This window comes from Sinocyclocheilus grahami, unplaced genomic scaffold (assembly GCF_001515645.1).
Source record: "Sinocyclocheilus grahami isolate Dianchi unplaced genomic scaffold, SAMN03320097.WGS_v1.1 scaffold327.1, whole genome shotgun sequence".
Taxonomy (NCBI): domain Eukaryota; kingdom Metazoa; phylum Chordata; class Actinopteri; order Cypriniformes; family Cyprinidae; genus Sinocyclocheilus; species Sinocyclocheilus grahami.
In genome coordinates this window covers 314,935-341,580 of record NW_015505506.1, presented here as the reverse complement: position 1 = coordinate 341,580, position 26,646 = coordinate 314,935, and the positions used below count along the sequence as shown (strand labels likewise).

The window sequence follows — 26,646 nt, the reverse complement described above, 5'->3', positions numbered from 1 at the left end:
TACGGAGGTGTCGAAATGCTGAATCAATTCATTCACTTCCAACAGCGCTTAATGGGAGCAGCGTCATAGAGGGCAGAGCATCACGTTATTTAAAGGGAACATTAACACGTTAACGAGTAGCAAATGATTAAGTAGCTGCATTGGTTACTTTTATGCCACTGATCAAGCTTTTATATGTAGTTTGGGGTAAAAAAGGGGTTTGACTGAAATAATAATGCAATAACTGACACTTTAAATCAATGTTTCAGGAAACAACAACAACATTTTTTAACAAAAAACAGATAAAGACAAAAAAGTAGCCATTGATAATATCTAAACATGCATCCAAATCCAAATGTAATAAAATTAATTTGTGTGATTTGTGTAAATTATGTGCAATGTCTTCGCTACGAGAGTCACATAGGGCTATACAGGCATCTAGTGGCAACACAATGATATTACAGATAATACAGTATATATGTATGTATATATAAATATATACATATACTGTATATATATATATATATATATAATTGGAGGGGGGGGCAATAGGGATTTCGCCTAGGGCGTCAAATTGGCTAGAAACGGCCCTGGTCATAGGTGTTTGTTGCTGCCCTTTTTCAAACAGCACATAATTATGGCCGTCACAGGTTGCCTGTGTTATAAAGCCTCAATGTGTGTGTTTAATAATTATTGAGGGGTTGAGCTTCTCAAGCGAATGTGACTTGTTCACTCTAATCTGCTGCAATATTTCATTCTCATTCTGACCACTAACCAAAACACATGTTCAGCTTGTGAACCATGTGATCACAATAACATTACAGCTAAGCTGCCGTTATCCCAGATACCTTATTTCCTTATTTTAAACTCTGACATCATGGTAGTACAAGAAATGTACTATAGTAGATACACCGGTATAAGAGGAAAAGTACATAAAAGCATTGGTCTTACCTAGATTAATATGTTTACATAGTTCTTTTGCAGTAGTGTGCATTAAATATGTGCATAAAAATGAATAATCAGTGAATACAATATAAATATATATATATATATAAACTTGTAACAAAGACATTGTTAATCGTCCAGTAAAGTTAGTTAGTCTTGTTTTTATATCAATGTTGTTCTTAATGTGTCACTCTGAGGGCCATGTTTTTCTAGGACTGGACGGACTTCGGGAGATTGCTTTGGATGCTACCTGAACAAAGAACAAACACAAAAGTTATGTTACCACTTTATAATATAATGCTAATGTTCTAATTTCTCTCCAGAATGATACAATTTTAATAATTAAATTTTTAATGGATGTACTAATAAAAATTTTGAATGTAACGCCCGCTTTTCATCCCCAAATCAACTCCGAAATGCTAAGTCTCGCCCCACATTTTTCTGAATAAATATCTTATTTCACTCACATCGCTTTAACAAGTCTTGTAAAGTGTATTTAAAGGGGTCATATGATGTTGCTAAAAAGAACATTATTTGGTGTAATGAAATGTGTTTATGCGGTTTAAGGTTCAAAAAACACATTATTTTCCACATACTGTACATTATTGTTTCTCCTCTATGCCCCGCCTTTCTGAAACGCATTGATTTCTACAAAGCTCATCGGTCTGAAACGCGAGGTGTGCTGTGATTGGCCAGCTATCCAGTGCGTTGTGATTGGCCGAATACCTCAAGCGTGTGACGGAAATATTACGCCCCTCACCATATTGTGATGCCGTGTCCCGGCGCGACTAAACAAAAACATTAAAACCTATTATAAATGAGGCATTTGTTGCATCCAGTGGGGACATAATTACGGATTATAATGACTTATACTGTCTTTTTACGCATTGCGTTGCACCGCGCCGCGTAAACATAAAACCATGTCTGCATTTGTGATCGGAGAAATGACAAACAACAAACACTACTCTACACTGCTCAGAACTCACGTTTGAATCGTCAGTGGCAAATCCTTTAAATATGAAAACGTACTTACAGTCTGTGAGTCAGCATTATTTGTCAGCATCATAGACTGTGGTCAGCATGCGCACCGAAGGGGAAACGGGAACTGAATTCACCGGAACAGAGGCATTGTAGGGAAACAGTCCTCGTCCTCTAAAATGCGTTGCACACACACGAATATTTGGTTTTAACTGTTCTGGAACAGTGTTGTAAATACAACCAAAGTCCCTTAAAGGCAAGTCATGTCACTCGGCGGCCATCTTTGAAACGCCTCTTGGAGCATGCAAGTGCAGCTCCTATCACTTTGAATGGGGAAACATCAAATTCTCCAAAACTGTTCACTAAGCTTACTATTAAATTTTATATTTTAAATCACAAATGAAATCTGACAACCGTGTCATAAATGTTGTTTATTTGGCTCAAATAGTGTTAGAAAAAGCTTATTTCTCAGGCTAGACCAGCCAGAGCGCATGCACAGTCCTGAGCGCACGTCTCAGAGCGCTGACTGTTTCTATAGCAACCGGGACTTCTAACGGCAGCTGCAGTGACACGCTTTACCGATTAGCGATTGGCTCCTTCATTCAGAAGGCGGGGCTTCCTGCGATTGAGCGGCCATATTAAGCATTGCATTTTTCCCCCATTCAATACTATACGAGTGACATATCTTGGGTATTCTACAGTCTTTGATACAACTTAACCACTGATTTCTAGTCGTGTCCTCTTTTAAAAGACCAAACAAAGTAGTTTCACTTTCACAACGAAACACATAGCGTCTCCATGACATGGCGGCGGCGGTAACAGCGAGAATAAAAGTTACGCCTTCTTTCTTTGCGTGAACATTTGAAACAAAGTAGTTTCACTTTCACAACGAAACACATAGCGTCTCCACGACGACATGGCGGCGGCGGCAACAACAATACTACAGCGAGAATAAAAGTTACTCCTTTCTTTGCGTGAACATTTGGGCGGCGTTATGCAAATCTTCCCACATAGTGATGTAGACATGTGGGGGCATGTTAGAACGAGGTGTTTTAGGTAGGCGTGGTTGACTCTTAACTTTTATAAAGAATATCTCTTTGGATTTGAGACTTTAGTCTTTGCAACTTTACAGATCTTCTTTATGCACCAAGAGCTTGTAACACTCCAAAGAGAAAGGAAAACTTGAAATTGCATCATATGACTCCTTTAAATGGCAAAATCCATGTGTTTCTGCTGGAATGAGTTAGAAACGGGCTGCATGAGTGGTCAGTGTGAGAGTACTTACATCCGCCTGCGTTTTCGAGTAGTTCATGTGAGCGTACAGTAAAACAGCAATATCATTGTGGGACGCCTCCAGAGCAATGGAGAGAGCATTACTGCCATCCTAGAGGAAAGAAGTCAGAGAGCATAGATTTACCCATAATGCATTGTTGGACTGGATGCTTTAACACTGGATGCCAAGTCCAGCAACATTTATATACACACACATACACTCCCACACACAACTACTAAAACTTTAAAATGAATAAAAACTATAATAGAATCTCAATGATACTAAAATAGCACTGCACTTGGTAGAGTATGTATGTACACCTGCCTTTGAATATCACTGTGGCTGCCACTTTAATCGTGGCTTTATTTTAGGCTGCAGTATTACGTATATTTTGTGTCATGTACATATTCATCATGGTTGTGCTTGTGATGTACTCACATTGTCCACGACTGAAATGTCACACCCCGGCTGCTCCAGCAGTAAGGACACAATCTCAGGCCGACCGTGTTCACTCGCACACATCAGAGCAGTGGAGCCCTCGTCATCCTGTATGTTCACATCAGCAGCGCAGTCGAGCAGCGCTCGCACCATCTCCTGCCTCCCGTGACTCACGGCCAGCATCAAAGCCGTCTGTCCCGCCTAAGCACAGACAGAACAAAACACACACGCTCAGCTGCAAGATCCAACACTTTCCTTCATTTACACTCTAATAATGCAATCATCGGTTTTTATTCAAAAATGAAAATGTTTTTGTCAAATATTTTATAAACGGTGAAGATTTTAGACACTTAAGCCTCACAGAGATTAATTAGTGTAGTGTGGTTTCATTGCATTAGATACAAAATATCAAAACAAGTAGCATCTGCATATATTTTTAGCCAGGCTTAACTTTTTTTTTTTTTTTTTTATCTAATGAAATGGCTGATACCAAAAAAATCTGAATAGTACACTACTTTTCAAAAATGCAGTAAAATCTGTAATATTGTGAAATATTATTACAATTTAAAATAACAGTTTATATATATATATTATAGCACAATGCAATTTATTCCTGTGATGTAAAGCTGAATTTTCAGCATCATTACTCCAGTCTTCAGTGTCACATGATCCTTCAGAAATCTTTCTGATATGCTGATTTACTGCTCAAGAAACATTTATTACAATTATCAATGCTGAAAAACAGTTGTGCAGCTTTGATTTTAGTGTAAACTGTGATACATTGCTTTTCAGGATTCATTGCAGAATAGAACGTTCAAAGAAACAGCATTTATTTGAAACCTTTTGTAATTTTTGAAATCTTTTGTAACCTTATAAATGTCTTTACGGTCACTTTTGATCAATTTAATGCACCTTTGTTTAATAAAAGGTTTAATATGAAAAAAAAATTAAAACCTAATTTCCCCAAACTGTTGAACAGTGATATACGGTGTATTCTGTAAAGATTTCTGTTAATGTTTCATTTCTTTTAGCAAATCAAAATCAAATATTGCACACCAAGTCAAGCAGTATCTATGAACACATTTCTAAAAAAAATTAAGTTTACAAAAGTGTGACGCCATAGAAGAACCATTTTGGATTCCCCAAAGAACCTTTCAGTGAACAGTTCTTAAAAGAACCACCTTTTCTTGTTAATAAGAGCCCTTATAAAGAACCTTTTGTGATATGGAAGGATTCCATGGATGATAAAGGTTCTTCAAGAACAAGAGATGCCAATAAAGAACCTTTATGAGTGAACGTTGAAATGTAATTTTCAAATTAGCAGAGGATATAATCACAGATGAATACTGAGTGACTTACTTGGCTGGCCTTGGCATTGACGTTGCCCAGACGGAAGAGTTTCTGGACCACTGCCATGTTGTCCTCCTCCTTCACTGCTGAGAGCGCTGCCAGCATCACAGCTGTATATCCCGCTTTATTCTGCTGATCAACATTGCACATGCCTGCACACGAACACATCCACAACTGAGGTTTTGTAACAAGGTCCCGAACTGTTAGACAACTCAGAACAGCTCATTAGCATATCGTGTATAACTGTACACTTATTTACAGCTTGACCTTCCATTTCGAGAGTTACAAGGGAATTGCAAGATAGTTAGGTCATGTGACAACCATGTTGTATACTACTGTTGGAAATGACTGTTTTGTTTCACATTCACATATTTTAAAATAAAAGCAGTATGCACTACATAGAATTCACTCTATAGTAAGCTGCATTCTAAATGCAACAACAAAACATTACGTTGTTTATCGAAGCTGGGTGCATTTTCCCATGGTTTATTCAATTGAATTGCTTGTTACAATGTTATTCTGATGTGTCCTAAAGAGCTACATTCTATTAACCTGTGTCAAGCAGTAGGTCCACCACGGTGAAGTTGGAATGGGAGACGCTGTAGTGTAAGGCAGTGTTGCCGTTGCCATCGGTCATGTTGACTATGTGCTCCAGCAGGACGGGGGAGACCTCTGAGAAAGCCATCAGGTAATTTGACACACGCGGCGGCTGGGCCATCTTTGCACTGGATACTCTGAACCACTCCATCTGAACGCTATGAGTGCTGGACAACTGCGTTAGATATGTTACCAGAACAGCATAATGGTTAAATTTGGCTGGAATGTAATTTTAAATGATTAATTTGGAATAGTAACTACAATGTGAATAAACTGTAATTTGTGTGATTTGCTCCCACCACTTCTTTACTCTTCACTGATTTGGCTCCGTCATTAAGGTGGTTCTTCAAAATTAGACAAGCCTCACGCATTTTGGCACTTAGTTCAAACCTGTAAGATAACCTCCAATTATTGTTTGCTTTAACAACGTCATAGCCATGAATCACCATTTTCTAAAAAAGAAATATCTCTTGTACAAGATGAGTCATTTTTGGTCTGCAAGAGAAAGACCTCAAATATTTAAATGTGTATATCTGCTAAAAGCACATTTTGAGATGTATGCTAGCATATAGATGACCTCAAAGCTAAGCCACAAAAGTATTTTCTGATTATGGGACATTTCAGTCATGCACTTACTTTTCCTTCACTTCCTCTTCCTGGTCCTTTAAATCTTCTGACCCAGCTGGCATGTTTTCATCACTGTCGGTTTCATCCACATTTATATTCATCTCTTCATCAGATGTGTCCTCTAGAGCTGCCCCTTCTTCCACACTGCTGTCTGAACACGCACCAGCCTCACTTCCATCAGAGGAACTCTCTTCATCCTCTTCCTCTTCACTAGAGGTCGACTCATAACTGAAAGAATTTAGGAGAAATTCTGTATAATTTGCGGTCCGAGATGAAATATTTATACGAATAATAACAAAATGGATAGTTACAGTTCTGAAATAAGATTGGAAGAGAAATGGTGGAAGCCAGTGATATTATATACAGTTGTTCCTTGGCAGAATAATTATTTACTGTTGTCATTAACAATAATATTTTAATTTCGTAAATCACTTTATAAAAGCAATAAGCCATGAGACACCGTCTGTTACTACAGTAATGGTATTTCGTATTTCCTTATTTAAAAATCTGCTCTAGTAACTCACCCTCCGTTTAGAATTCCAACAAACTTCAGGCTCTTTTTGCCACCGATGTAAGCTGCGCCAGCACCACCCCCATCCTTCCTCTTCATGATAGATTTCAGAGGGCCTGCAGCTTTTTTTGCAAAGAAATCACACTTAAAGGGATTTTCCAATGGATACCCTTAAAAATATGTGGTTCTCTTATACAGATTGATTTAACTTTTTCCCCGCCAGCATTTTTGAAAAAAGTTGCCAGCCACCGCCAGCGATTTTGATGATTTTCACTCAAATTCGATGGCCTCCAGTATATTTTGCTGTATGAATATTTGAAGATGCAATACACCAAAATAAAGATCAGAGCCTCTACTTTTAAACAAAAAAACATCTGTTTTATTCTAGCTTAAAGAATTCTTTTTTTATCAACACTTGAATATAGGTAGGTTTCATAAAAAATGCATAATGGTGAGCAAAAAGGTGAGAAAATCACATTTTTATCAAAAACTACATCTGGATAATATTCAGTACGATTATCAAAGCATAAATCCAGTAAATCGCTTCCATCAACACCTCCAAAGCTTGCACAGACATATACCACTTCCTGGATCAACATTTTACTCTGTAACATTATGCAGTTTTCATTTATATGCTGTCTATTGCTGATGATCGCATTATTTTTCATATGCATCTGTTTACATAAGAGATCGCTAGTTTTTCCATCCTATTCACGTGTGTTTTTGTTCGGGAGGTTTTGTACTCGTCCAGAAGATGCGTAATAGCTCCCCGGAGTGTATAACAGTGAAAACACGAAAAGCCGTAAAAACTCATCTTTGGCGGGGAAGCGTTTTCTTTTAAAAGACGAGATAACTCGTCAATGGCGGGGAAAGAGTTAATGTCAACATGAAACAAATGCATAGTTGGACTTAGGCTTATCTATTCTGAATTGATTCATGTCGTAGTGCATATTACATTAATGCTAACCAGCTTTAAATAACTGCATAAATGCACATTTCTGTCATGAAACTTTAGATGGCGCAGGCCAATAAGTTCTAACTCAATCTGATATAATCACACCATTATTCACATGGCACAACTGATTGGTTCTTTTCGCATCCAGCAGCCAATGAGCTTGCTGCTCAACATTCAAATACTTAGAAACCCTCCACCTTCCCCAGCTCCACCTGTATAGGTCTGCTATGAAGTAATTTCATGTATGTTATATATGGGGGTTATTTCATATATATTGTATGTGCAGCAGCAGTATTTTCTACATGCTCACAGCAACATCTGTAGATGTATTGGCAGTAGCAAGTCTTGGTACTTGCTCTGCCGCAGCATCAGCGTGGCAGATCTATTCCGCCAAGACCAAACAAACCGAATAAACTCTGGCAAAATGTTAGAGAGGCTGTGTTACAACAGTAGCACTACCAAGGCAGAGCAAGTTAATTAACATTTGAATTAAAGATTGATAAGGTGTTTTTTACCTTTGAGTAATTGTGCATCGTATGACCAGGAACATGCTTTATGAAAATAAAAATGCTCACCCTCTGCAGAAGTTGTCTGTTCTTCAGTGTCTTGTGTATCAATTAGACATTCCCACTGGATACCAATGCTTACTAGCTCCACCGTTTTTTCCTTTGAAGTTTCCACAGGATCTGTTTGAATGCTTTGATCATTTTTTGAAACGTACTCCGGATCAGTCACATCTGGAAACAGCACTCCAACTGAACAAACTTCAGGACATGTTTCCATTTGGGCATTGGCTGTCTCTGGTTTTGCTATTGTCTCTTTGTCCAGCATAATCTTGGATGCCCTCTCAATTTCTTGAGCCCTTAAAGCTTCGAGATCTTGGTTGACTTGAGTTAATCGTGTCTCAAGAACCTGGATTGACTCCTGTTGAAATTTGATAGTGTGTTGCAAGTTTTCAATTTCTCGTTCTGTCTCACTTTGAAGCCCTAGAAATGATTCTGTTACCCAGACTGCCACATCCTCTGTAGCCACTCCAGTCTGAATTGCCTCATCATGCATGACACTAGTCTCAGTCTCAATAGCTGCGTGACAAACATCAATAGTAGCTTCGACAGCAGCATCCTTGACCGCTTGGCGATTGAAGACGACCACAGTCTCAAGGGGACTGTCACCACCTACTGCTATGGATCTTTTTTCTATAGGAGCAGTGTCTAGTTTCTTTATTTCCTTTTTGTCTTGTTCATCACATTTGCATTCTGGCTTTTTATTCCAAAGTGACGGCAATGGTAGGGATCCAGGTTGGGAGGCTCCTACTACTGCCTCAGTGGAGACTTGCCGTTTGAGCGTTGCATCAAGTTCTACTGTTTTCTTTTGAAGCTCATGAGCCAATCTTTCTTTTTCAGCACGGAGTATGGTAATTTCTCTTTCTAGAGTTGGTAGTCCTTTCACTCTCTCTTCCATCTCCCTTAGCTGCCTAAGGGCATTGGCCATCTGTTCTCGCACTGTCTGAAGGTGCCCAGGAGGCAGTGTTCCTGAGTTGGAGGCTGGAGTGCTCCTTCCAGACGTTTGAGGACTTGCTTTGGTCCAGACCCCAGAAAGGGGGTTCTGAACAACAGGTGATATCTGTAGCAAGTGGGCATCTGAAGCAAGCTGGGAAGAAGCTAGAGAGAAGTCCCTATTAGATCCACTGGCTTTGGAACTCAACAAATTAGAACCTAACCCGTTGGAAAACTGTTTTTGCTCCTGTTGCAGTCGAAGGCTAGTTTCAAGGAGCGTTCTCTCAACCCTAGGGTTACGTGGTGGAGGTGGTGGTGGCACTTTGGAGCAAGTAGGCAGACTGGGACTGATGACTGGTAATGGGGAAAGTGGTTTACTAGGTGATGTGATGGGGCTCTGGAGAAAAGGTGGGTTAGTTTGGCCATTCTCACTGGTTGTTGAGGAAAGGGACTCAGTGGAGGTCCAGCCACTGGTTCGACCCCCAACATTTAAATTCCTCTGATACCCACGGTCACCCCGGGATCCCCTCCGAGGGTTCACATTAGCCCTCCGAATGTTGTGTCCACTCTCTATTTCCTCAACATACTTGAGAAAATCAAGGTCCAGCTGGAATCCGTAGGGTGTCTGTACTGAATAGGAGCCACCTTGATCTGTTTCTTCCTCAGTAGAGCCATGAAAAGGGGCACTCAGATCTGCAATGCAAATATAGCAGAAGTGTTCATCTCGAAACAGTGCTATCTACCGAGAGCAGAAAAACAACTACTTACTTGGCAGTTTGGAGGTAATATGCACAGACTGGGTCATTTTATGGAGCCTTGTGCTGCCCCTCCAAAAGACAAATCAGCACACCTGCAAGCAAAAGACAACATCTCAGTGCCATAGAAACATCAGGCAAATGAAAACATTGTTTGGGAGCTGCTGGTGCCCTGCAAAAAACTGAACCTAAAAGCATCTCTGGACCATTTGATTCTACAACAAGTCCACATGTGTTCACTGAAGGTTTTAAAGGTTATTCTGTTGTTAAGAGGCAATGGTAGTTCCTCGACTGTCATGATTGACATGTGATGATAGGTAATGGTGTTGATGCATGTTGCATTGTATGTTTATTAGATCACCGCTATGGTAGCAACCAGAATGACACAGTTCCTAGTTGAAACATGTTCTGGTCTCACATCATAGAAATGTTTTTAGACTGCACACATACTGCACACAAAGGTTTTATAATCACCTGAGAAGCAAGGTTAGCTATCCAGCAAACTTAATAGGTGATTGGAAAACAACTATGACAATTCTGGCTGACAAAAAATAAATATAGCTGTACCCCTCATAAGAAGTAATTTGCATGCCATGATCTCTTAAAAATGTAGTATAATTCCATGAATGCTATTTCAGTATTCAGACATGAAAACACAGCATCCTTCTGCCTCTGCAGTGCTTTCAGGACTGACTGTACCACAAAAAAACAACTATGCATTGAAATAACTTGTGGAAGTGAAGATATTTTGTGAATGACATTTTACACAAAGAAGTTCACTTTGCTCAGGGTCTCAGATTGCTTATTTTATCAGTGACCATTCAAATAATAAAACTTTGTTTATTTCCAGGTTTTCACTGTGCATTTAGATGTTTGAAGCCTACTGCACAAAATTATCATCTAATATTATCACTGTTATGGCACACTACAATCATTTTTGTATGGAGATTAGGGCTGCACAATGAATCTAATTTCTAATCGTGATTAAAATTATGTATGCCACAATTACAATTATTATCGTTCAAAGGCACAATTACCGAAAAAAAAGTCCACATTATTCTGCGTGCTTAAGATTAGTGTGTGTGTGTGTGTGTGTGTGTGTGTGTGTGTGTGTCTTAAGGGTTTTTTCCATTGTTTTAATTTTAGTTTTAGTATAACATTATAATACCATGCATATTTTGACTTTTTTATTTAAAGAAGAAACCAAACCAATGTATATTTGACATATGAGGCTTAATGCTATAGAAAAGCAAAAAGGTTTTCAAGAAGAGTGTTTTCAGCTTGTTTATTTTCATATGGCATGCAGTTGCTTCAAGCAATGGTATAAAGCTATTCAAAACATCATTCAATGTAAATCATGATAATCGTAATTAATAATCGCAATTACAATTTCAAGGTAATAATCAACAGTTATGATTTTTGTCATAATCGTGCAGCCCTAATGGAGATGTTACGGTACATTCAGTGGTAGATTTCGATATAAAACACACACATTGCATTTTATTAATACTACATATACTGCACATCCTTTATGATGCTAAATTGCAATACCAGTGGACAGAGCAGGTCACACACATACCCTCACAGAGGAGAGGAAGCATGTTGCACATAACTGTTTTCACAGAGCCCTAGGCACATTCCACCAGACACTTCCTATTTCACACAGTGCTAATGTGACCAGGCTCGGACATGTCACTCCAGCACAAAGACTCCACAAGGGTGGTGAACGGCTCGAATGCAGGATATAATGAGAAGACTGTTGGGCCAAGGAATAACAACAGAAGCACTACACTGTTTTAAGTAGTGTTGGCGAAGACGGTGTCTAATTAAAAGCATACTGCGTACCGTTTGATCGCATTTAACAGGCCAAAGCAGTTTTTTCCACTGACTGAGCGAAGTAATGGTACCATGTGCAGACTGAACCCAAATGCTTCAAGATGTTCTGCATTGGAGAGACTGACTGTGTCTGGCGCAATGCAGCATGTTATGCATGCAGCTGACCAGATTTCCAGTCCCTGCGACTACAGTCTATCCTGTCAACTCAAAGCGTGCTGTCTTGATTTGCGGCTTGCAGGACTTCCCTGTCCTTCCAGCAGTGAGCTGAGACGTATCACTGTGTTTGCCTGCTGGTAAAAGCCTAATTACAGGGCAAGAGGGGGGAAACACATTCCTGTCTACCTCCTGTGCCTCTTAACCAGCATGCTACAAACATGTCAGGCTCACAAAAACAAAAGCATGTCTACCATTTGAATAAGAACTGAACATTTACACTACAAGACGAAAGTTTGGACACACCTACCCATTCTTTATCATTATAGTTATCATCAAAACTACAAAATAACACAAGTGGAAGTATGGGGATCATGTATTGACTAAAAAAGCCAAACAAATCAAAGCTATTGTATATTTAAAGGGTTAGTTCACCCAAAAATGAAAATTAGCTCATAAATTACTCACCCTCTTTCAGACGAATGCAGTCGGAGTTATATAAAAAATTGTCTTTGATCTTTCAAGCTGTTTAATGCCACTCAGCGGGTGTTGCATGCATCAGTCCAAAATAAGTTAAATAAAAAGCGCCCATACATAAAGAAAAAGTGTCTCACACGGTTCTGGGGGGAGAACAAAGGCCTCCTGTAGCGATTCGATGCGTTTTTGCAAGAAAAATATCCATATTCAAAACGTAATAATCACTTTAATGTAGCTTGCGCTCTCTGTTGTGCACTGAAGCAGTTCTGGGCGGATGACGTAAGACGTCGGCGTTGCGCATGCGCCGCTCAGAAGTGACGAACGCGGAAGTGCAGGGGAGAGATCAAAACAAAACCACGGTCACTTATTAGAAGTACAAAACGAGGATTTGTAAAGAAGAATGTCGGAGGATTTCGATATAAGCCAAGAGGAGACTGGTTTTCATTTGCTAAAGTAAGGAAACTTTGCTTCCTTTGCTCCTGTTAACAAACGTTGGTTTTCACTACTACGACAGCGCTGACCTCATATGTCATCCTCCCGGAGCTGCTTCCATGTACAACTATTGGCGCAAGCTACATTAAAGTGATTATTACGCTTTGAATATGGATATTTTTATTACAAAAACGCATCGATTTGCTACAGGAGGCCTTTGTTCACCACCCGGAGCCGTGTGAGACACTTTTTTTTATGGATGGGCGATTTTTATTTAACTTCCTTTAGACTGATGAATGCAACACCCGCTTAGTGCCATTAAACAGCTTGAAAAATCAAAGACAATTTTTAATATAACTCCGACTGGATTCGTCTGAAAGAAGAAAGTCATATACACCTAGGATGACTTGAGAGTGAGAAATGTATGGGCTAATTTTAATTTTTGGGTGAACTAACCCTTTAAGCTTCTCCAAAATCACCACCCTTTGTCTCGATTCCAGCTCTGGACACTTTGGACATTGAACCAACTTCATGAGGTGCATCTTGGGATGCATTCTAAACAATGTAAAACAAGTTCCCATGTACTGTATGCTGGACACTTGTTCACTGCTTTCTCTCACTATCTGCTTCAAAATTTCCTTTATTTTTGTAAAGTTTTGTGAATATCTATGCATACAGGCAAAGTTTATATGTCAACTACACTTATTTAAGTTGGAAGCCTTTACATTTTTAAGAAGATGAACAGCATAAATTCAATAAAGTGAGTCTAAATGACTGCTACTGTATATCAACTATTTCATAGCTTGTCAAATTAGAAGAAATCAGTGTTCAAACCCTGTACCTTTCATTCAGTTCTGGTCCATAAAAGTAAGAGCTTTGTGAATAACAGTCACCACTTTGAACATGGGAACAGTGACTTCTCAGAGCAAGCAAATAACTCGAACAAATCTTCCACTGTGGCGTTGTCTGATTGGGAGTCATGTTTTGAAAGTGACCTCATAGCACTCCCTCCCATTTTCCTGCAGAGGAAGCAGGAGGTTTCTATTCACATTATATGTTATGTGAACTCTGCAGGCTGGGCAAGGACACTTCCAACTTAAAACAGGGGCAGTCCCATAAAAAAAAGAAAGAAAGAAAGAAAACCTTGCAGAGCTTTCTGACGCCCGCCTCAAAGCACTGTCGGGAATCTGTTTGCTATCACATGACTTAAAGGAATAGTTTGCCAAATTAACATAATGTGCCATAATTTACAGGCATTAATGTTGTTCAAAACCCGTGTGACTTCCTTCCATAGAACATAAAATTAGATATTTAGCAGAATGTCCCAGCTTTCTCCTTTCCATAAAATGAAAACATATAGCTAAAAGAGATTACCAGACACATACAGTAAGTCTATACAAACTATGCTCCATGTCTTCTGAAGCAATAAGATAATGACTAGTTTGAAATACAAGCCATTATTTGATGAAAGTCTTTCCCTTCACCACAGCTCTCAAATCTTTATTCACCACAGCTCTATTCAAATCTGAAGATGTGTCATTCCAGGTTTGTGGCCAGTGATAACTAATGCCATTAGTTCTCTTGTCTTGGTGATCAACTGAAATGCACCAGGTTTGTGAATCCCAAAAGCATTGTTCTGTCAAAGATGATTGACAATTAGCACACAGTTTGGATTGGAGGTATGGTTCGGTTCTGGACAAAAACCTAGAATAGATAAGAGAATAGATAACCCCCCCTAGGCAAAACAGAACATAATCAAAAGTAACAGATATCATTAATGTTCTTAATGACAATTTATTGTAACAACATTATTCAAGATAAAAGGAGTCTGAATAGACCTTGTATATATGGATGCTGTAATAGGCATCATATTCCTATAGGTAGACGTGGATCAGCTGATGCAAGCTTGACTGTCGTGACCTGCCAGAACTAATGCTACACTTGATTTCAACAATTCAGTGGCGATTAAGCACTGAATTACATACAGTAGTTGTAAAACTAACTCAAGGGCTGAATGTGTGCATTCACATGCATTTGCGATCTACTGTGGAGGGGAAGATTTTCAGTGAATGACGAACTTTGTTCTTTTCACACAAAGCTATCATGAGGATTAATGGGTCGGTTCACCCAAAAATTAAACTTTTCTCCCCATTTACTTACCCTCACATGGTTTTAAACCATTTTAGACTTTTGATCATCTTCAAAACACAAATTATGATATTTTTAATGAAATGGGGAGGTTTCTGTCCCTCTGTGCAACTAAAAGCGTAAAACTAGTCTTGTGTAGAGATACTATCACTTCATTTTAAGAAAGGGTTTAATTTAGGGGTTTATTTGATTTTTTTATGTTCAGCACACTTTTTATGATCGTTCTCATGAATCACGCACATGTGTTTGAGCTTCCATCTTTGTATTTGATGTACTCTATGCATGTCTGTCTATCATTGTCCTTCTGAACGAAACCCTAAAATAAATCTGTTCATCATATAAAATGATCATATCTATTCACAAAACTTGGATTAAACTGTTTGATTCATATGGATTAGTTTTGCAGCGGCTTTATGAACATATTGGATCAGCAAAGTTTGGTTGTATGGAGTTTCAAAGGAGGGACAGAAACTTGAACGAAAGTCTTATTGGTTTGAAACGAAATGAGGGTGTGTAACTGATGTCAGAATTTTCCATTTTCATTTTTTGGGTGAACTAACTCTTTAAAAAGACTTAGAATATTGCATACACGTTACATGGGAACATGATTCTATTATGGTGTTTGTGTCATTGTGAAGCTTTGACAGCGTCCATCTCTATTTACTTTGTTTTGTGGAAAAGAGCAGTGTGAGCATTTTTGCTAAAGATCTCCTTTTCTGTTCAACAGAAGAACAGAAGTCATCTTTGGAGTTACTTTTATTGTACTTTCATTGTGTTTTTTTTTTTATCTTGACGGTGTTTGAGTGCAAGTAATGATGACAGATTTTTTATTTTAGGGCAAACTGTTCTTTTAAGCTACAGACTACAGTGCGTTGCATTGTTTTAACTAGTGTCACAGCCAGTGCAGCAACACAGCTGCTCTTTCCTGAAGGGAAGTGGGTCTGGTACGGCCCTAGGGTCTCCTGGAACAGCAGCCATTGTCTTTCAGGACAGTGAGTGCTAGACAGTTGATCCATGCAGCAAAAGCTGTTTCCTCAAAGACCAGGCACGGAAAAATAAACAAGGAAACGAAGCACATGCACATGCTCTAAAAATTACATCCCAGTGACATCAGCTAATTTTTCAAGATACACAAGCCAGTGTTTAAAATTCTAGCTGCTGCAGGAAATATGATCACATGTTATTCAGTGAACATCAGTTGAATTTATCTTGCATATGTGTAAGTCTAATAAATGTCACTCAGCATAAATTGGCTTTGAAGATGGATTAATCTTGCCACAAAGGAATTCTGACTACACAATGATCATTTCTGTGAGACATCCATATTCTCACATCAGCTCGCATTTAAGAAAAAGACAAATAATATTGATTAAATGATAAAAGAGTTACTAATTTAGCAGTCTCAGCCTCAGACGGCTCACCCACAGTCTGTTAACCGAACGTCTGATGCAAATTGCACACAAAACTCAGGAGATGGTTGAATATTGCCATTCCAGGTCAGCTTCTAGGGGTCAATGCACAGTAGTTTTACAAGTTGAAAATGTTCACAAGACGTTTTTTACATCATAGTCACACTTTAGAACAGGGGTGCCCAAACTCAGTCCTGGAGGGCCGGTGTCCTGAAGAGTTTAGCTCCAACCTCAGTTAAACACACCTGAACCAGCTAATCAAGCTCTTACTAGGCATACTAGAAACTTGAAGGCAGGTGTGTTGGGGCAAGTTGGAGCTAAACTCTGCAGGACACCGGCCCTCCAGGACCGAGTTTGGGCAGCCCTGCTTTAGAAGAATGAATGGAAAAATACATCTCTGACCTGACTAGTGATGACAATATTTGCTCTCTGGGGTTGTTTTCCAGGTGCACTGTTTACAGGAAAGGTAACATTTTTTAATTACCTTATTAATTCTAATTATTAAATGTATCCGTGCTGTCTTTTATGTCAAATACTTGTATTTTTTTTTTATTAATTCAGTAAATCAGAATGCTTTAGGCTCAGGCTGTAACCAATAAAATGGCATCAACATCAACAAAAGTCATCTTTAGACTGCAAAGGTGGCACAGAAACTGCATCTGACATATTGTGTTTATTTACACAGACTGCCGACAGACTCAAAGGTGACATACAATATTTCAATAATGAGATTAATGTAATTTATCTCATCCTATATAAAGTAGGCATATATACATTTGTAAAATAATTTAAAAAAATACAGAGTAGGGCTGCATTTTATGACAAAAATTAATAATTAATATTGTAATAATAATTATTGATGTTGATTAATATAATAGGGAAAAAAAAAATTTGTATATGGCATGCTATATTCTTGTAGGCTACACAGACAAAACAAGCTGAGAACCAAGACCATTCATCCTCATCCCTGAAACGGTCATTGACTTCGGTAACACTTTATTTTACGGTCCAATTCTCACTATTAACTAGTTGCTTATTAGCATGCATATTACTAACATATTGGTTGTTTATTAGTACTTATAAAGCACATATTAATGCCTTATTCTCTTTGAACATGCTCTAGATCCCTAAAGCCAACTCAATCCCTAAACTTAACAACTTACTAACTATTAATAAGCAGCAAATTAGGAATTTATTGAGGGAAAAGTCGTAGTTAATAGTGAATAAGTGTTCCCTATTCTAAAGTGTTACCAAATATAGTAGTGAACATGAACTCAACATGGCTGCCACAATGAATCCTCCTTCATGTAGAATAAAACAACGTTTTGCCGAAGCCACTCATATGACTTTTTTTTAATCTCCTGTGAGTGTAAGTCATTTGAATTAGATTTGTCAAAAGCATTATTTAGCTCTGTTGGTCTAAAACTTTTGTAAATGGAAAACACTACTACTTAGTGCACTGTTAAAAAAATTAGAGAGCAAGAGACCATCTGCTGTGACAGTTTTGTGAACAACAACAACATCCTCCCATTGTTTCTAAAAGCTGCTTCAGAAAACGGACTCTTCCTGTGAAAAACAGCTGATCACATTTTAGGAGAGCAGAAATAGACATGTCATGTCATGTCATGTCACGTCACTCAAAACCTAGTATGCGAAATGTCAGCCTGGTCTCATGTTTATACGTAGGTATAAATACGTAACATTTACAAGCGCAAAACGTACACTTTTGTACGTTTTTAGTCATGCTAAAACGTACAATTTAGACGTATTTCAACGTTTAAAACGTACAAATCGCTACGTATTTTTAGCTAAAAAACGTAAAAATATTTACGTATCTTTTATATCATTTAGATATTCATATCAATGCATTTTTATCATTTTATTAATAAGCGATTTCGATTTTTAGACCCCTTAACCTGCCCCCATTTCCTATGTAATATTGTTTATCATTTCTGTTCCGCTAAACATTCAGACAACTTCCTGTGGAGACTAATCACCCTTCACTGAATTTCACTGTCTCCTCTGTATTTGTCTTCTTCTCAAGCTTGCTTCCTAATCTAGGCATTGAGTATAAAAAATATTGTTAGGTCTTGGTTTTGTCCCTCTTTTGTATAAAAGGCCATGGTTTTGGATAAAAGGGTCCGCTAAATGCATAAAACTAAATGTTCTGTCACAAGAACAGATAAAAACAGATCTATCTGGATCCACCAAAATCAAAGCCAGATTTTATACGCATGCATGAATTGCGTAACATTTTTATATTTTCTATACTGATTTAAACACACAGACATAAAGGCACTAACTTTGTTTGTGACGTGCTAATTAGCTTAACATTTTCAGACAGAGCTCTGTCTGCCTGTTCAGTATGTTCAGTATTATCCACATACCAACAAATAATGTGATTTGGAGGAAGAGAAAGTCTCTAGAACATGCTACTGTGAACACTGCAGGCTCTATTCGCCTATAAACAACTACTAAAGGATGAACAAAGAACTTTAGTCATGGAAGTGAGTCAAACCATGTCCCACTATTTAACTATATTAGATTAAAGATGATAATGTATTTTATCACATTTAATGGTGTTACAGTGCAAAGCTGGAATGGAACCATAACAGAAGGCTGAATCACATTCAGTTTTTGCTATTTATATCTTTATGAATATGATCACATGGAGAGAGGCAACATGGGCATCTACTAAATCCTCAGCATTGCATCAGTAATCTACCATTTCAGACTGAACCTGGTCAATCAGAAGTAATTGTATATACATTGTGGTATTCTGAATTCTTTACACAAATGTATATTTCACTTGAGGATGGGCGAACGGTGGAGGGGCGACCCAGACAGGGGAATGGCCCATAAATAGAATCATGAGACCTGAAGCATGTGAGTCTTTTAGCGTTTCGGAGGCAAGTTCAATTTTCAAGCTAAAACTGTTTTGGGGCAACAACAATATAATGTATTGTTAATAGTAGTTTTGTCTGCAAAGATCAGGATGATCTGATTAATGGAAAGGTCATGACATTTTGTGCTTTTCTTCCTTTGATTATATTGAATTTATGTATTTGTTTGTTTATTTATTGCCTTTTAAGAAATACATGTAGAGACGTACTGAAATACATAATTTGAGCATGCATGTTACAAAAGAGGAGTTAAAATAACAAATATCATATTTTAAAAAGTTTTTTTTTTGTTCTTTTTCAACACTGTATAATTTTTAATTTACATAATTTTTGCAATCCTGTTACCAAAATTTAGGGCACGTTTAAATGAGATTTAAAAACCTAATCCCAGTGACATTATTATTATTATTATATTACAATAAACATTAAATAAACATCAGCATGAAAATGAAATCAAGTTAACGGTTCTAATAAAACAGAAATACTTAAGTAAAATGTAAAAGGGTTACAAATGTAACCCTTCGCTGTTAGTTTGGTGTTTTTTCTGTAGTTATTGATCTACATTCCCCATAAACACAACAACTTTCTTTATTGGGTTAAATGGCTGAGCTTGCTGTACTCACTGAACACAACAGGTAGGCTAGGTTGTGAACAAAAACTGAATACATTTTACTTTATAAGATACCGAATAGTTCTCTCTCCCCAAAGATCAAGCACTTGGGCTTCATAAATAATCAAGCAAACACTAATTTGTGACTTATTAGAGAAGCAATGTTAGGCACATACAGCACATGCACTGCACACCATAATGAGTAGACACAGATATATCTTGACTTTGTTGATTATAAAGCCAAGTATCAAGTACCAAGTAGAGATGAGAAAAAGATAGAGTTACCTGAACGGGCCAGAACAAAAAAGATTGTCATAAAATCCCGTGTCACAACATATTTGAACACAGTTATAACAGTGACAGTGAAGCTTTACAGCTTTAATTATCATCAAAGGCAACACAGTGCTCTATATTCGGATTCTATTCGGATTCTATTCGGATTCTTTTCGGATTCTTTTCGGAAGTCATGAAACGTTGTCTTACCCTTATGGTGACGTTTGCTACTTTCTTTCTTTTCTTTTCTTTGCGTTAGGCTATAATAATCCGGATATGCGCTGATTTATATTCAGCCGTCATACGAGCATAGTTACCGTTCATTGCGGTAGTATATTATGAACGGATTATGAACGGTGTGTGGCGGGATCTGCTGAAATACTGCGTTGAACTGTGTCGCTCGGGCTCTTCTGCTGGCATGGCTGTGAATGGGTGGTTCTGGTTTATTCCCACCCATGAAACTACGTAGTAGACGTCAAGCTCTACATTAAGTCTATCTAAATATTCAGTGTCCCAGACTGGAAGTCCCCAAGAAACCCAATTCTTATTAATGCAAATTCTCACATACCCATCAGATAGATGGAGCCCAGTCAAACACAGCAGAATGATTAGGTGTTTTCAGTGTTGGGGAAAGTTACTTTTAAAAGTAATGAATTACAATATTGCGTTACTCCATTAAAAAAGTAACGAATTACGGTACTTCGTTACTTTTTTATGGAAAGTAATGCGTTACGTTACTTTTGCGTTACTTTTTAAATCTGGACAGGGCTTGTTTGTTTGTTTTTAAAATAAAAAAGTTATATTTTGGCAAATATAAAAGCATTTTCACACCAAAAGTGAAATGAATGAGCCTCAGGCTGAAGGGAAAGTAAAGTTACATCCGTACAGTATAAATGCAGAAGAAGACATTTCAACACACTTCAGCAATAAACAAAGACACAAATGTTCGTCTAGAGTAATTTGTGCTTATTAGTACGCTTGAACTGAATCATCGAAGGTCAGAAGCAAAGACATTGTTTAATAGAATGGGATTAAATACATAAAGCATATTTGTGTTGTTTAATATTTAATTATTGCAGGTTTGCGTCATATTCTGAGTTGCATTATTTTTATTCATTTTGAGGAATACTGAATCTGTGTGTGTTTTTTTTTGTGAGTGAGATGAATTAATGCATATTCATATTTATTTTGAACTACAGTAACATCTGATTTCTCTCAACATGGGGACAGGAGAGCTGTCAATCAATACATTGAAAAAAAGTAACTTGCGTTACTTTTTTGAAAAAGTAACTCAGATATTCTCTTGTAAATTAAAAAGTAATGCGTTACTTTACTAGTTACTTGAAAAAAGTTACTTGAAATTACGTAACTCGCGTTACTTACCAACACTGGGTCTTTTTGATTATTTATTGACTAGGTACGTAGAAAATGGCAAACATCAATGCAGTCAAACTTTTGACTGGTATGTTCAGCCATATCGCATTCACATAGGTTTAATCTGCCATATTCATATTAGATCAAACAGTTCATATAGCTATAGGGTAAAAGTTGGGTCATTATTTGTCTCTTTCTAAACGGTTTAAAGTGGTTGAAAATGTAAATGTGTGTATGCTTTCCAGCTAGATTCATTAGGCGGTCCATTTGTACGACAGGTGGCGCGAATTTCTGGATCCCGTTCGGATGTGACCCAGAGAGCAAGAAAACGACTTCCGGTCCGCTGGTCGTTCCGGTGCTGCTGTATCTGACTCAGGATCAGCTTCGCTCGCGCACACTCTCTGCATTACAGTCAGTGTTGCCAGATTGGGCGGGACACAATTTGGGCTGGTTTGGGGTCAATTTGGCGGGTTTCAAACATATAAACTGCATAGGCTCCTTGTTTAACAAACAAGCCCAAGTATGCATGTACTGCATCCGATCAGTCATCACAACGTTACTACACACACACACACACACACACACACACACTGCAGAGGCGCTGGTGCTGATGTAAGCGTCGACAGCCGCACTTCACGAGCGCTCAGCAGACAGACTTTATGATACACGAGTGTTTAGCGTGATAAGTTATAACGTATCTGATTTTGAATGACTGTATATTCAAGTAATCACACTGCCTAAACATAAGTTAAAGAGTGGGAGAGTGACTCGACTCTCAAGACGTGAATTATTGTGGAGTGAGATGAGACGAAGGCTCTATCACTGCAACTCCGAAATCAGAGCACATCTGAATTAGTTCATCACAACCGAAACTAAATACCTTGGTTTATACGATCCTGTCTTTTATCTTTTAAACGGTGCAGATTGATAAATCCTTGAAAACTGCTAGACTTTATTAGTTTTGACTGTTCAAAGTTCTGTATTAGGCTATTTTCTACAATATGATTAAATAATATATATATTGAATTTATAAATGTGTATGTACATATATAGTATATATGTGTGTGTGTGTGTGTGTGTGTGTGGTTGTACATACACACATGTAGTTGTTTTTTTTTTTGGTGTTTGAATTAGTGTTGTGTTAGAATCATTATTATACTCATACCTTTTGTTCTTTAATATTTTGAATTGTTTTTAGCTTTATTTTTTTGTTTGACATTTTGTTGTAGGCATTTGTCATTTTTATTTAATCTCTTTATTTTTTTAAATGTGTATAAGTAGTATTTATAAAGTTTTGCAGCTTTTAGTTTTGGATCTGTTTTTAGTTGATTTGAATACTACAATTGATTGCTTCTGTTGTCCTCATTTGTAAATGACTAAATAAATAAATATGAACTTAACAAGAGGCTTCCTCTCGGTATGTGTAAAATTATAGAGCGACACGAAGGTAGGCTAAGTGCATTATTGTTGTTGTTGTTATTTTTTTTAATTGTCGGATTATAATTCAGTATGTATCAATGAATGACACAGTTTTGACTGTCATTATCTGTGCATGAACGAGTGTGAAATACCTGCTAATTACGTTGCTTTTTCCTGTCACTTATATTGTTCACTTTTTGCATTTAAATTGGATTATTCTGACTGACATAAGAAATGATGCATGTGTTGTTTCGAGGGTATCGGTTAATTTATTGATTGCCATATTGACTGTCTGCTTGCATATCTTACTCATGTTCAGTAGCCTAATTCTCTTTAATGTTGGCTATTTGCCCCGATTTGATCCGTTACTGGGAAATTTATCTAACTTTATATTTATATCATTTTGTTTTAAGGAGTTAAAAATGGCCCTTATCAGCCTCGATTTATGCGAGCCATGATTTGTTAATTTTTGTTATAATTTGTTAATGTACTATAAACACTTTTTTTCCCTTTTGTATCACATAATAAGGCAGAATAGTTTATGTAGCCTACTGTAATAAATGCTATATGAAAATTAACCATGGTTTTACTCCAAATAAAACCAAAAAACCATGGTTACTATAGTTAAACCATGGTAACCACAAATTAACCATGGTCTCGCTACACTAACCATAGTTTTACCATGGTTTTTGTAGGAAAACTGTGGTTATACAAATAGTAATCAATGTGCCAAAAAACATGGTTACTACACTTTTACTACAATAAAACCATGGTTAATTTTCATGGGGGGCAGGATTCTTTGATAAATAAAACGTTTAAAAGAACAGTGTTTATTCAAAATATAAATTTTGTGTTACAATATACACAGGTATATGAGTATACCTGTACATACAATTGTCAATTTGTATATTTTTATTCCTTATTTTACTTGTGTTTTTGTTCTGTCACTGTCATTCTGTTACACTGTGGGAGCTTCTGTCACGAAAACAAACTCCTCGTGTGTGTAAACATACCTGGCAATAAAAACTCATTCTGATTCTGATTACTATTCAAAAGTTTGGGGTCAGTAAATTCTTTCTTTCTTGTTTTTTTAATTTTTAATTAATACTTTTATTCAGCAAGGATGTGTTAATAGTAAAGACTTATATTACTAGAAAAGATTTCTATTTTTAATAAATGCTGTTCTTTTTTACTTTTTATTAGCCTAATCAAAGAATCAAAACAGCACAATAAAAAAAATATTAAGCAGCACAACAGTTTCAACACTAATAATAAATCAGCATATTAGAAAGATTTCTGAAGAACATGTGCCACTGAAGACTGGAGGAATGGTGCTGAAAATACAGCTTTGCTTCACCAGGAATACATTATATTTTAAAGTATATTAAAATAGGAAACCAATATTAGAAATTGCAATAGCCTAATAGTTCACAATATTCGGGGTTTTTTTCTGTATTTTTGATCAAATAAATACAGCCTTGATGAGCATAAGTGACTCCATTAAAAAACAAGGTCAGTTAGTTATTAGGTTTATAATATAGGCCTAACATAATATAATATAATATCAAAACAAACTAAAGCATTTAAACTGAGATCTGCAAGTTAAATATATATATATATACATAAAAAGTGAACACCCCTATGAAGTACAGTTTGCACAGTACACCTGTGCGTGACTGTACATGTGTCTGAGTTTTGTACGGTTCTGTGCCCATCATCCGCTATTTCCAGCACTTGATCAGGCCACTCTTCTTTGTGTGTGCGCGGCACATTGTTTCTTTGCGCAGCTTAGATAAGATGTAATATGGTCACTCATAATAAGGCATTAGTATGTGCTTTATGAGTACTAATAAACCGCTAATATAGTAATATGCAAGCAACTAGCTAATAACTAAAGTGTTACATTAAATAAATAAATGTTTGTGTGTGCGCGTGTGTGCGTATATACAGTATTGGCTAGCGGCAGCTGGCACTCCTTGTGTGTGTGCATGTTCTTTATGGGAAAATGCTTATGCGATTTAGCTTTGGGTTCATATTCTGATCGCACCTGCTTGCTGGTATATAATATGCATCATCAGTGTAAACATACCTGGCAATAAAAACTCATTCTGATTCTGATTACTATTCAAAAGTTTGGGGTCAGTAAATTCTTTCTTTCTTGTTTTTTTAATTTTTAATTAATACTTTTATTCAGCAAGGATGTGTTAATAGTAAAGACTTATATTACTAGAAAAGATTTCTATTTTTAATAAATGCTGTTCTTTTTTACTTTTTATTAGCCTAATCAAAGAATCAAAACAGCACAATAAAAAAAATATTAAGCAGCACAACAGTTTCAACACTGATAATAAATCAGCATATTAGAAAGATTTCTGAAGAACATGTGCCACTGAAGACTGGAGGAATGGTGCTGAAAATACAGCTTTGCTTCACCAGGAATACATTATATTTTAAAGTATATTAAAATAGGAAACCAATATTAGAAATTGCAATAGCCTAATAGTTCACAATATTCGGGGTTTTTTTCTGTATTTTTGATCAAATAAATACAGCCTTGATGAGCATAAGTGACTCCATTAAAAAACAAGGTCAGTTAGTTATTAGGTTTATAATATAGGCCTAACATAATATAATATAATATCAAAACAAACTAAAGCATTTAAACTGAGATCTGCAAGTTAAATATATATATATATACATAAAAAGTGAACACCCCTATGAAGTACAGTTTGCACAGTACACCTGTGCGTGACTGTACATGTGTCTGAGTTTTGTACGGTTCTGTGCCCATCATCCGCTATTTCCAGCACTTGATCAGGCCACTCTTCTTTGTGTGTGCGCGGCACATTGTTTCTTTGCGCAGCTTAGATAAGATGTAATATGGTCACTCATAATAAGGCATTAGTATGTGCTTTATGGGTACTAATAAACCGCTAATATAGTAATATGCAAGCAACTAGCTAATAACTAAAGTGTTACATTAAATAAATAAATGTTTGTGTGTGCGCGTGTGTGCGTATATACAGTATTGGCTAGCGGCAGCTGGCACTCCTTGTGTGTGTGCATGTTCTTTATGGGAAAATGCTTATGCGATTTAGCTTTGGGTTCATATTCTGATCGCACCTGCTTGCTGGTATATAATATGCATCATCAAATCTTTTATTTTAAAAAAGTGTAGTTTACAGCAGAAACGGCGACAAACGATGGTGACTCCTGGCACGAACCCTGGCAGCTGATACATACAAATGTACTACATTTACATTTAGTCATTTAGCAAACACTTTTATCCAAAGCGACTTACAAGTGAGGACAATAAAAGCAATCAAAATCAATAAAAATGCAAGTGCTATATTAGTACATTATTATAGTGTTATATTTCAATTTCACTAATAAATGTGCAGCATTTTGTCCAAGCAATAATAAAAGGACACATTTAATTTATAATTTGTCTTAAATCTCATTTTGTTAAAAAAAATTTTTTTTAAATCGTGAATCGAATCGAATCGTGAGTTGAGTGAATCATTACATCCCTAATATACGTATATATACATATATATATATGAAGGACCTCTCCCATGTATGAACTCACTTTAACTTTGAGCAACAGCACGAACTCCAGTCCAAACTACAACTAAGAGCAACAATATATAAGTGCAAATGACAAGTCTTGGTTAGCCTAACGCAGTACACGTAGCAAGGTGTATATAT

General features: G+C 37.0%; 1 protein-coding gene across 1 annotated transcript; it reads right to left on the bottom strand.

Moving 5' to 3' along the window:
* Nucleotides 1-523: 523 nt before the first annotated feature.
* Nucleotides 524-20,558, bottom strand: LOC107602461 (KN motif and ankyrin repeat domain-containing protein 3-like). Its single transcript, XM_016294962.1, has 11 exons — nucleotides 20,356-20,558; nucleotides 9,918-9,999; nucleotides 8,229-9,842; nucleotides 6,712-6,820; nucleotides 6,197-6,415; nucleotides 5,860-5,950; nucleotides 5,516-5,735; nucleotides 4,973-5,115; nucleotides 3,614-3,814; nucleotides 3,188-3,286; nucleotides 524-1,174 (listed from the first exon to the last, which is right to left on the bottom strand). The coding sequence occupies exons 2-11, from the start codon at nucleotides 9,952-9,954 to the stop codon at nucleotides 1,112-1,114; spliced, it is 2,796 nt and encodes a 931-aa protein (XP_016150448.1). The 5' UTR covers nucleotides 9,955-9,999; nucleotides 20,356-20,558; the 3' UTR covers nucleotides 524-1,111.
* Nucleotides 20,559-26,646: the final 6,088 nt, after the last annotated feature.